Here is a 12,865-nt window from a genome sequence, read left to right on the forward strand (position 1 = left end):
TGTTTTCTCTCCTGTTAAAACACCTTCGAAAAGTGACAAGAACAGCAGTTTTATGCTAGAATTTCTGTTAAAACACGTTTACGATAAAGTGATGTCACGTTAACCGGCGATGACGTCAATGCTTTTGTTGCTACGCCCTCGTGGAATTATTCCGCAGACGTATAACCTCTTATCGTGTATTAATAATGTTAACTACATTATTTTAAAAATAAAACAATGGTTGTACGTTTATGATAAAATCATTTTACCATTTTAAATGATTTTTGTAAGTACTGCACATAAGTACTGGGGTAAGACTACTTTCGTTATATTGTATGCTCTTTTTTATGATATCGGCGGTAGTTTTTCATTGATACAACCAAATCAAATGTACACTTCATTATACATTTATTGAATAGCAGCTATAAGCGCGAGGTCAGAAAGAGTCAGAACTCTTTGCCCTTGGTAATACGGCTAAAAGTTTTGACTATTGACCGGCAAACCATTCAATAAGTGTTTTGTTATATGACGGCAGAAATCAATTTTCACATTTGTTTCAATGTTTTGACGAATTTTCCAAGTCAACATGTGTGAATATAGGCCTGTCGTATAGCATAAAATATTAACCGGCTATTTATTATTATAAGGAGTCATGTAATAATGCATTTATTGAGGTTGACAGGAGGATGATATCGACCTAGCATGTAGCCAAAATAAATGCATGTACATAGATATGACAAAAAGAAATACAAGAATTGTTAAAGCACGATTCTGAATGAATCCTACTATTCAATTCATTGCTATAAGTCATTGTTCTAACATCTGAAGTATGTTTTCTTATTTAAACTTTAAATGTACTTTACAAAAGCACTTTTTGGCTTATTGAAATGTGTCATCTTTCCATGTTTTTCATATAAAACTGCCTTAATTGATAAATAATTGTGCTATGAAAAAACATGTAACTTTATGTAATAAGGAGAGGAAAACTGTAAGCTAATGTAGCTTTCTGTCCAATTCCTGAAATGTTGTATTGTAAATAGTTTATGCTTTTCTGAATAAAAATATGTTTAAACTAAAGCATGATCTATCACCTAAACTATTGTTTCTAGAAATAAAATCAGATCCATAATGGTTTTAATAGCTGTTAAATACACAAAAAAAAAGAATGGAATAATTATTTTCTAACAAAAATCTTACAAAAAAAACATCATTCTGACATGGTGATAAATTTAAAGTCTTACCGACTAGTTGAACATATTTCCGTATATTATAGTTCCATACGCCGTTGACTGGTTTATGTTGTGCTACTCCGATGCAAATAGTTTATTTCGGCGCTTGTGATTGTTTAAGGAAAGGGAAGACTTCCTGTATGATGGGGTACAGTATCTCTGACGACCTTTTTAACAATACAGTTAAGATTTTATGATACGTTTTACAAAAAAAGATATTCAGTGCAGGTGCACTGTTTTCTTTTTAACTATATCGTGCATGTGTATTAAAACTTTATAGATACATTTGGTATTGTTTGACAGAAGGAAAATTAATCAGAAGTCGGTCAGATATTGCATTGCAAACGAGACCAAATTTCCCGTAGATAAACACCATGCAATTACTCTTATAAACTTTTAAATAATTTGTAGAATTCACGGCAATACTGACCACCTTTAATGCCTAAATATAAAATTAACAAGTACGAAATTTGCTGCTAGATGCAGCAAAAGTGTAGTACTGATAGAACAGGAGATGATATAACGATACTGGTGTCTTTCATGTAGATCCTAGGCAAGCAGACAATCTGATGGGGTTTAATGAATGTTGGAGAAAAACATTGCTTTTGTAGTGTGAGCAGGATTTTTATTTTGTGACCTAATTATTGACTGATCATGACCCATATGCGAAACTGACCTCTAAGTTTCGGTATATGGAATGAAATGTATTGCATACACAATGTTGCTTAAATTCAGACTTACGTAGTTGTTGAGTTTCAAACTTAGCTCAGATGTTATCAAGATCATTATTCTGATAAATGTCTAATCAAGAATGTGGGTTCTATATGATACTTTCAAGTTAAATGATGAGGAAGGACTAAGATGTACAATGAATGAAACACAACAAACATCATTTTATCCCGCCCAGGAGCATGACACTCACAGTTTAAAAGGAACAAGAAAATTATAACCCAAGTATTATATGTTGACTGTTGATTACGTTGGTGTATTTATTTAGCTGGTATTGTTGTTGTTTTTGTTTCTTCATCTCCTCCTTAGGAAAACAGCTTCTGAATACGCAGCAATGAATATTGACTAAACATTTCACTACTATAACGCATTTACCACCATATACAGTCATATACTGATGAACTGGTATTTTGGAAGGACAAACAGTCAACGTTTTGCGATCAGCCACCTCTCAAGAAAGACCTTTGTTCTGATATTGCTAAAGATAAGCCTGTAAGAAACATACATTGAGATAATAGAGCAAGGATACTTTAAAACGCAAGTAACATTGGTCGTTCCGTGAATATATTTAAAAAAAGAACAGTTTTAGCTGTAAAATTTTTTCACTGTAAAAACACTATTTGTTTGTGATAAGAGACGCAGTTTTAATTTTATGTCTTGCAATAGATGATATATTATTAATTCAAATCAATTTGTTAGATGCAACGGAATGGATTTCATGTCACTTTCAGGTACAATTAATGTAATAGGTGAATGTCTTCACGGAAATCGATTAAAAGTGTTTTGTTCAAACAAAATCTAATATGTGTGTATTTCTAATACATGTTTTGTCAACCTACTTGTCGCTACCTAGAAATGATACCATCATTGTTTATCTACTATTTAATATAATTTATCATTTGTGAATACAGCGTTAAAATATCTTTTGGAAGGGAAGGATAGATCTCAATCAAGCAAAACAGTAGCAACCTCAGTTTGGTTGTGATGAAAAGCGCAGCCCATCCTTCAACACATAGCGCCGGCTTAATAGAACTCTTTTAAAAGTCCATTATTTCATATGACCAGAAATAATATCAGTACTGAGTCAGTACTGATTCCAAGGAGTGGAAGCGTGTATTGATTAATATTAACACGGCAAAGATATAATACGCACACAGGGAATTCCATTGGACGTGTAATCTCAATATTAAGGTATTCTTATAAGATAAGGGTTATTCAAATTTGTAGAAGGCAATTGATCAGACGTATTTGTCTTGTTATACTTCGTTGTAATTAAAGGCGAAAACTGTTAAAAAGCGTGTGGGATATATAAATGTATATAAAACTGAATCATTTATGTACTAGATACCAATAAAAAGTAGACAAAAGTCAACAAACTCTGAAGATGTGATGTTGTGTAGAAACTAATCAATGTAGCTATTGAAGTAAGCTAAACGCTTACAGTTTGATGTAAAGTATCTTTAGATTTTTTATAACCTGGAATGATTTAAACAATTTAGAGTGTTATTGAAATTTATGTTCCGTGAATATATTAAAAAAAACAGATTTAGCTCTAAATATGTTCAACGGTAAATCCGTTATTTATGATAACAGACACAGTTTTAATTTTATGTCTTGCAATAAATGATATATTATTAATTCAAATCAATTGGTTAGATTCAACGGAATGGATTTCATGTCCCTTTCAGGTACGTTAGTATATTAGGAGAATTTCTTCACGGAAAACGGTTGTAAGTGTTTTGTTCGAACACCATCTAATATGAGTATATTTCTAATACATGTTTTGTCGACCCTCTTCTCGCGACCTAGAAATGATACCATCATTGTTAAACTACTATTTTTATATATAATTTATCATTTGTGAATAATGCTTTTAAAGTTCTTTTAGAAGGGAAGGATAGATCCCAATCAAGCACAACAGTAGCAATCTCAGTTTTGTTGTGATCAAAAGCGCAGCGAATACCTCAAAACATAGCATCGGCTTAACAGAACTCTTTTAAAATGTACCTTGATATGACCAGAAATAATAGCAGTACCGAGTCCAAGGAGTAGAAGCGTGTTTTGATATAATACGCACACAGGGAATTCCACGGGACGTGTAATCTCACTAAGTTATCTCTCAAGTCAAGTCAAGTCAAGTAAATTTTATTTACAAAGTCGGTGATACAAATAATATAACATAAGCTCGTAAGAGCTAAGAAAAGGGTCACTCAAAGCTTAGATAAAAATAATTTGTCAGACATGTTTGTCTTGTTATACTTTGTTGTAATTTAAGGCGAAAGGCGAAAACTGTTACTGTAAATAACGTGTGGGATATATAAATGTATATAAAACGGGCTTACATTGAGTTCCATAGATTTATGCACACTTGCTATTATAGCGTTTGTTCTTCCCTCCTCCATCATGTTTCCAGGAATGTATTTTTATCCCGTTGTTTTGTGATTTCTTGGCTGCCATTTCAATGTCATCCGTTTGAAAGTATAACAAACCTTAAACAATGAAACCTTAAAAAAAAATAAAAAAGAAAACAGATATTCATTTTTCAATGTAGATCTATACGAAATTTCGAGTTAAATATTGACCTGTCAACGTAGGTCATATTTATACGCTACATTTCATTTTGTAGTGATAAAGATTTAGAATTTTAAAATAAAACAAGAAGGCACTGATATTGTGTTTCAATGAACTGGTTTGCAGCTACCAGAATATGTACTTTTTTGTAAACACTTTCATCCGAATGGCACTTTTGTCCTACATCTATGTGAAGTGTAATAATGGTTAAGATTATTTTGAGGCTAGAATGCTATTCACTGATAGATGGCTACAGTTAATAGTCTTACGACGTCATGGAAATACTGAAGAAATTTGAAACATATTTTGATACTGTGAATTTCATTTTTAAGACAAATATTGGATTTTATTTGCCTTTAAATTGTTATTGTTTTGCTAATGTTGTTTTAATTCACCAATAAGTTTGCCTAAAAATAAAATAAGCAATACAGAAAGTTAAGTTAGTTCTATAAATAGACAGGTTTGGAACACAGTTAAAATATCTTAAGTTGAGTAAAAACTGTACGAAAGGATAATTGTCCCCATCTTATTTTTCGAAGGGAAAAAGGGAGACATTGAAATTAGCTGCGTCCTACCGTCCTTCCTTCCTTTCGTCCTTTCGTTCGCCACACTTCGTGTGCGGTCCATAACTCTGCAATTCATGAAGGAATTTTAAAATTACTCTTCACACATGTTCCCCATAATACGTCCACATGTAATGTGCAAGACCTAGACCCTTAGTCAAAGGTGAAGGTCGCACTTAGTGGTCACAGATTAACAGGATCTGTCCATACCTCTGCATTTATCAAGGGAATCTGAAATAATTTATTACGCATTTCCTCACAATAAGACGATGTGTCAGGCGCAAGACCTAGACCCCTAGCCTAGAAAGCAGGGGCAAACTTGGAGGTCGAAGGTTTAGAGCATCAGTCTGATTTTCAACTCGAGTATCATTTCCTTGTGTATCAATTGTGAAAAAAATCGGGTAGTAGACTTGATTTTCTACTCATCTCGAGATTGCATTGCTTAAGTTACTCAGAATCACAAGATATTATGTAAGCTGCGAAAGGAAGGTTAATTATGATTTCATAATGTTTATAGTTCAAATGTAAAAAGTGGCACGGCTTTACACAGCATCTTGAATATACACAGTACATTTAGAATAATCTACTTCGAGGCATCATGTTACTCATTCACGATATTAGGACCATTTATTTTCTTTGTAAAATATATTGTATATGTACCGCACAGAGTTTCTATTTTAGCAACATGCAAATAAACAGTCAGTACCTAACACTGTTTTAAAACAACAGATATAGGAAGTAAGTTCAATAGTCGCGTTGATGGCGCAGTAGGTCGAGTGTATAGAAATATACTAGTAATCATTTTGTAGTGATAGTTTTGATGGTTCGACCCCGACCATTAGATCATATTAAAGACGAAGCGTTTTTAAACATAATTAAGTGTTAACGGCTGTGACAAACATTTGTTAATAAACAAGTTAGTACTAGATCAACCAAGTAGTGTACATTGCTCTCGTTGAATCTTATTGAAACAAAATTAAAACAGTTTTAAAAATATTTTGTACGGGTCTGGGAATCGAACTCCAGACGAAAAAGTATAACACGAATACCGTTACCGCTCGGCCAACGAGGAATTACCGTCTACATTGTAAACTTAGTGTATTGACATAAATTTATGTTATTGTTTTGTTTGATAACATTTCAAAGAGTCTTATTAGTGTGCGATACCTATAAGTGTCGCAATGTTTGCTTAACGACTACATTCAGGACAATTTTTTTCAATGTTTCATTTTGTAATATATCACCAGCCCTTAAGTAAATCGTAAATATGTCGGTTCGATTTAAGTTGGTGTAATTATGAACCTAACTGATAACAAAAAATCATGGTTATAATTCTAACTACGATTTTGTATATTTTGAATTTTATTTCTGTACACTTGCCTTTTGTAAGGTTTTATTTTCAGGATGGAGGGACAAGTAAATCCATACCCCAATGAATATCTCTCGAAAAATAATTTGATATTAAAACTCTTATGCTGTATGTTTATTGTTAATGGATTTATGATGGTGGTAACTGTCGAATATGGTCCATTTTGTCACTGTATTATTTTTTTGTCTGTTTCAATTATTTATCTTTATATATATCACGTACTTTTATAATAGCTTAAGAGACTTCTAATAAACCAAATTGTTAACGATAACGTAATTATACCACTCTTGAAGCAAACACAATTGTTGTTTTTAACAAGTACATTTTCTTTGAATACTTATCAGCCAAATTGTACGGATCTTTTTTATTTCACTAAGATTATGAAAATGAAAAGAAAAAAGAAAATCTTTTCAGACTTAAGTTAATATTTTCCAACAGTTAAATCAATATTCATTAGTCTTTTTTTGTCAGGGATTTTGGCTACATATTAAATGCATATATTATCTCTATACAAAAAAGCAACATTTTCCTATTATTTTTTATACTTTGAACTATTAAGTTGTTATCTAATTGTAGTAATTGAAAATTAAACAGTTCGGCATTGTTCTATGGTCATTGAGTGTCTATGGCAAGTCTGTATAACAACAGCATAACAAAACCTGAAAAATGACTTGTTCAACACTGCTTAAACAATTTTCTTGCTGACGAAAGATTCTGTTAATTGATCGTGCCAATGAATAGTGTGTCCGTAACAGTTGTTGCGACCAGTCTATAAAAATATTGACCGTCTTGCAGTGGTGTTGTAGAAATCCATCTACAGGGTATTGTCCATCTTTGCCCATGACAGGAGTGTTGAAAATCTATCGCAACATCGTTAAATGCCTGGTCCTAAAACAAAGAAAAAACAATGATTTGATTTTCATTTCAAATAGATATTTTCATTTCTAGTGATGTAGTTTTCAGTTCAATTAATATGAAAATTTTCTGACCATGAGTTTGTTGTTTACAGGTCTTATGTTCAGCCTTAAACAAACGACATAACTTTGAAAGAGAGTAATTACATATTCTTTGGTCTATGATTTTCAGAATTAGATGTCCAATGCATTATACAGCTCAGACACAAAGCAGACAGTCTTTCAATGCTGAAGACAAAATCACCAAAGTCACTGAACGACTTATAAGCTGAAAGCTTTTAATTAGGAGCTGTCAAAATATGAGTTGTCCTTTTTAGGCGTCGTGATTCATTTGGACATATACTGTTCATGTCTGAGTAGTTTTAAGCTTTTTTTGAAGACATTTTAATGTATATATTGGGTTCTTTTCATATTTATAGTGCGTTTAACCCTTCCCAAATTCATACAATATTCACAACATATTTACATGAACTAATTGTTGTAAAAATCCGGTCCTACAGAAGGGCATTTGTTTTATGCCATACATAAAGTATGGTACATCTGGAGATCTGGAACATTGCATTCTTAATACATATTACATGTATGCGAATATTGCAGAAGAAATATTCAAACGCAAATGTACCCGTTTAGATATATGTCTTACTATTTCTTAATAACATTATCCAAATAATATTCAAAGAAAACTATAATATTTCCAGTTTTTAAATAGACTTTTACAGGTAATATATTGGTACATCGGCATTTAATAAGCAAGTCTATAATTCAGCAACAGTTTTACAAACCTTCAAAATGAAATAAAGTTTTTGGGACCGGATGAACGTTGTAAAGTACAATTTCTAACTATTTTTCGTGTGTCAGATTGACTGCAGCACTCTCGGGTTTGCCTGAAAAAAAGAAGAGAAAATCATATTTACATACCTTTGTTTTTTGTTTCGATAGAAAACTAATATCTTTCGTTACAAACCATTATCTCAAGTAGAACTCGAAGTAAGTTAAGACTTTTACAAACCGCTGTTTACCATACTTACATTCCATATCCAACAATTTTTCATCAGATGCATACTGTCCAACTCCGCATTTGTACCATCCAACTGCCTTGCTATCAGCACCTTCTATTATCAACGAAAAGGACCCATTCATTTCTTCTCGAACGATGGAAGGATTTGGACCTATCTGCGTTCCATTTACCATAAAAGTATACCAAGAATCGCTATACTTTCTACTCCATGTCCAGTTAGTTAATGGAATGTCGCAAAAGTGACAGGTAAGTACTGTATATCCGCAATTTCCAACAGCAGGACCGTCTAGCCATACTTTTTGATCAGCTTTAACTGTAATTAAAATACAAAGTTTTTCTTACGAAATATCTTGAAAACTTATTGAAGTGGTCATGTGTTGTTCTGAAGAATACTTCTTACAGTTTTCCTACAAATGTAATCATAATTTTGTCAACATCGTATGTGATTTTACTCCTATATCAACATTTTACGTTACCATATTATGTGAAATAAATGTATAATGTGCCTTCTTCTTCCTTACATAACACTATAAAATCTTGAAAAATTCCTAAAATGACGCTGAAAATATTTACTTTGTTATTTTAAAACGTTACCTTTAGACAACTTCAACAAAAAGGGCTAGTGCAACTAGCTTCTGTAGATGCTTCAGGGGAGATCCTTTAGGGCCTTTTGTGAAGAAAATACTCTCTTTTAAGAGGTACTTGAGCATTATAAAAGACACATGAGCAAATATCTTTTTGATATATAAAAGATTTCAGAAATGTCAATGATTAAGTTAAACACCATTTATCATTAACATCGTAAAAAGATGTACCCTCTTCTGTTGTGTATAGGATAGGGAACAAAATGAAACATCAAAAGGTATATGAAGTCACTTGAAGATATCCCAAATCCCATGACAGGAGGAGACACGTTCTATCTGCCCTGAAATCTCCCTTGGAAGTAATTTTAATAGTGTTTCCTTTAAACGTAGATCTATCTATACAGCTGTGTTTTATATTTAGGGTTTCATCTTAATTTGGATGACATATCACTAACAAGGACTGACAACCATTTGGTATTGACATATTGACATATTGACATATTTTTCTAGATACTATACATGCAATTATTAGAGCAATAGCTTTACATTCAAGAGTGAGGCTCCTAAAGATCAAATTAGTATGCTTTTGTACACGTGTTTATTTTAAATTCAAACATCAAATTTAACTCCCATTAAAGGCCTAAGTTTTACAAAATGTAACTGAAGTAAGTCTGTGTTAAAAGTAATTAATGATAAATGTCATCAATTAATTTTTGAGTTATTTTTTTTCAAAATGGTATGAATTAAATGAATAAAATATAACCTCCATTTTCGGTCCACATTTTAGGGTAATTGAAGTCCATTGAAGTCAACGAATTTACTCTCCTGCCTTTTGTTGCATTTAGTAGACTTCAAAATAGTTATATACTAAATGTCATGCTTTCATCACAAAAGATAAAATATTTTCCCATAACCTATACGCTAGGGAGCTAATCATCAACTCATTGAAAAAAAAAATCCTTTGCAGAAAAACAATTGTTTATCTATAAACAGTAAACACAAAGGTCTTGTCCTCATCAGTTACTTTATTTTGTTCAGGTATTTTTTAATTGTATACATTGCAACATTACTTTGACATTGCTCAATGTTTACAGGAAATTGGCCATTTTAATCAAATCGATTATGAACAGTGATAGATTTTCTGGTGATTTCTTTCACTGCGTATTTGTTATAAAATTTGATACCAGGATTAAAAGAATTATAAACATTGTACTTACTATTTAACACATGTGTAAGAATGGATTTATTCATTTTGTTAGTACTTTAGTTAGCTGTTGTTCTTTGTCATAACTGACTATAAAATCAAAATATTTGACCTTTGACACATTCGAAAGCTACCAGTATAAGCTGATCTATTAAAATAATATCAGGACAATGAAACACAAATGAAATTTGTAATAGACTGGTTTTCACAACATAGCCCAGTCAGGTGAGGGCTCGTGATAATGTTGTTATTACACCTGGCCCAACCCTTTTGTATATTTGCTTTGGTGTATTCATGTATGCTTGCTGTATATAAAATACGATTTAACTAAACATATCTTAATTCTGAAGGTGAAAATATATCAAGAAGTGAGATGACCGCTTGCGGCTATTTGCATCATTTCAGAGAAATCTTATGTATGAGTTAAAATCTGTTTTAAAAAGCCTACCATTAAACCAACAAACCGACAAAAAATGGAAAACCAAACATTATCAGACATTCAATACCAATGTTACGAATAATATTTATGAACCTTTAGCCTGCTAAATTTCTAAAATGGACTGACCTTTCATGTAATTAAGCGAAAAGGTGTTAACTGAAAATTGCACTAGTCGCAAGCAGACTCGCTTGCTGCAAGCAGGCTAAAGGTTATTTTGAGCTGAAGACGTGGTATCGGTAGAGTAACTGCGATCAGCCGCAACAAAAGATCGGCTAAGTATCGTCACTACGGGTTGAAAATAGTGTCTGCGCTTTTAATTAAGTAATTATTTGCACGTAAACGTAATTATATGTGAATGTCTTGTAACATACAACTACACTAACCAAGCAAGATGAAAACTAACTTGTGGGTCTTTTCATCTGGTGCTATCCTATGTCTAGTTGGCCATTGAAAATGTTGGCCCTGCTTAATCCAGGTTGTTGTGCCCCAATTATTAGTTTTCTCGCAAACAATTTTAAATGGTTATTTTTAGTTTTAATAAGTCATTTTATCTTGTTTTTGGTACTAAATTGTAGAAAAACGATATTGATGTGAAAGCTATGTGATCTGCGGAGACTGATTGTCAGATAATGCACCATTTTCTGGCTTAAAGGTAATGCAGATAAGACATTAAATAATATTCAGTAGTTTATGTATGCTTAACATTTAATTAGTACATTTATATCATTAAGCAAGTTTCTTTCAGCATGTTTTTGATTTTGTAGAGAAAAAATTGCCCAATTCTTTATTCCATGAGTAAAAGATACAGACACTTATAGTTTTATGACAATTCTTTCGTCTGTGCTTATCAGACAGTCAGTCCCCTTTAACTTACATATAGAAAACTTTTTACTTTTTTATATGGGAAGATCGCTGTTAGGTCAATGGATAGTTTCGTTGCTGTTGAGTTTGATTTGCCCACCGATGCTTTGGTTACGTCACTGCTTTTGTGGTGGTGGCGTGGGCGCCTTCGGGTAAACAATATGGATACTTCCAAACTAAACATCTTGATGTACAAATTCATGTTTTATACTGTTTTAGTGTCTCATAAGTCAGTAATGGCTGAATGTAAAACTGTTTTAACGGGACTGTTTTATACATTATTTAAAATGCTATGAATGTTTTACACGTCACACTTTAATAAAATATAAAGTTGTAAGTCGTAAGTTATATTATACTGATGCTGATTATTGGCTAGCTCACGCATATCCTAAATTAATCTTGGTGGTCGATATTTGTGACAGAGAACCAGAGACAAATTACCAATGCTACTGCAAAAAAAATTATGACGACGTTTTAGTTATTTTGGTTAATCGTTTGTCAAAATCTTTTCAGTCAATTTACATGCGTTCGTAGATTCTTTGCCTATTTTAACATGTTCTTCTAAAATATTGAAGGTAATTGCAGACATGCGTTTGTAGTCAGATAAAATAGAGATATTTGTCCCATTTTCCGATCGCTGAATTGAAAATTCCTTTCAGCTACACATTACAGAAAGCTTCCTTTTTAAAATGGACTTAAAGTGAAATTAAACGTACCTGTGATAATAGTAACAACTGCAGCTGTTGCATACATCAATTGAAAACTGCCGGAAATTTCCATCATTCTTTCAGATTAGACTTGTAGGTATCCGCGAGTCGTTATATCACTAGTCGTGTGATTTACTGATGTGTAATAAAGCGATAAGAAGAATATTTATTGCCGTAACAAACACTTTTTTCTCATCGCTCTAGCTGTAAAGTTGTATTATTGCGTTTAATTTCATAAATCAATTTGTTTGAAGAGTAAAGACGTAACCGTAAAAGTCCATACTAAATAATAGCAGACAAGGTGTGATTGAGCCTGTTCATCAAATATGTGCAACACTTTTGGCTTTACAACATATTCGATGTAATTTGTACGTACTCTTATTTGCTTTGATCAAATTAGTATGGACTTTAATTTGTTTTAAACAATATTTTAGAAATATATTATTTTTATTGTTATTATTATTATTATTATTTTGAACGTAACGTGATTAAAAGTGACATTCTAAATTATGAACTTAAGAAACGTACTTCTATTATCACTTAATTTAATTTTAACAAAATGGAAAGTTTAAATAAAAGGGCAATGAAGATGTACATGTTGATGTACTTAAAGATTTTTAAAAGTTAAAAAGTTAACATGATTTACTATAAGCTGCAATAAACCTGCTTAAAAATTCTAAAATACGACATCCTTGGTA

General features: G+C 32.0%; 1 protein-coding gene across 1 annotated transcript; it reads right to left on the bottom strand.

Moving 5' to 3' along the window:
* Window positions 1-8,134: 8,134 nt before the first annotated feature.
* Window positions 8,135-12,327, bottom strand: LOC128556208 (uncharacterized). Its single transcript, XM_053540456.1, has 3 exons — window positions 12,177-12,327; window positions 8,383-8,685; window positions 8,135-8,238 (listed from the first exon to the last, which is right to left on the bottom strand). Exons 1-3 carry the CDS (start codon window positions 12,241-12,243, stop codon window positions 8,195-8,197), a joined length of 414 nt encoding a protein of 137 aa, XP_053396431.1. The 5' UTR covers window positions 12,244-12,327; the 3' UTR covers window positions 8,135-8,194.
* Window positions 12,328-12,865: the final 538 nt, after the last annotated feature.

The sequence above is a fragment of the Mercenaria mercenaria genome, chromosome 4 (assembly GCF_021730395.1).
Source record: "Mercenaria mercenaria strain notata chromosome 4, MADL_Memer_1, whole genome shotgun sequence".
Taxonomy (NCBI): Eukaryota; Metazoa; Mollusca; class Bivalvia; order Venerida; family Veneridae; genus Mercenaria; species Mercenaria mercenaria.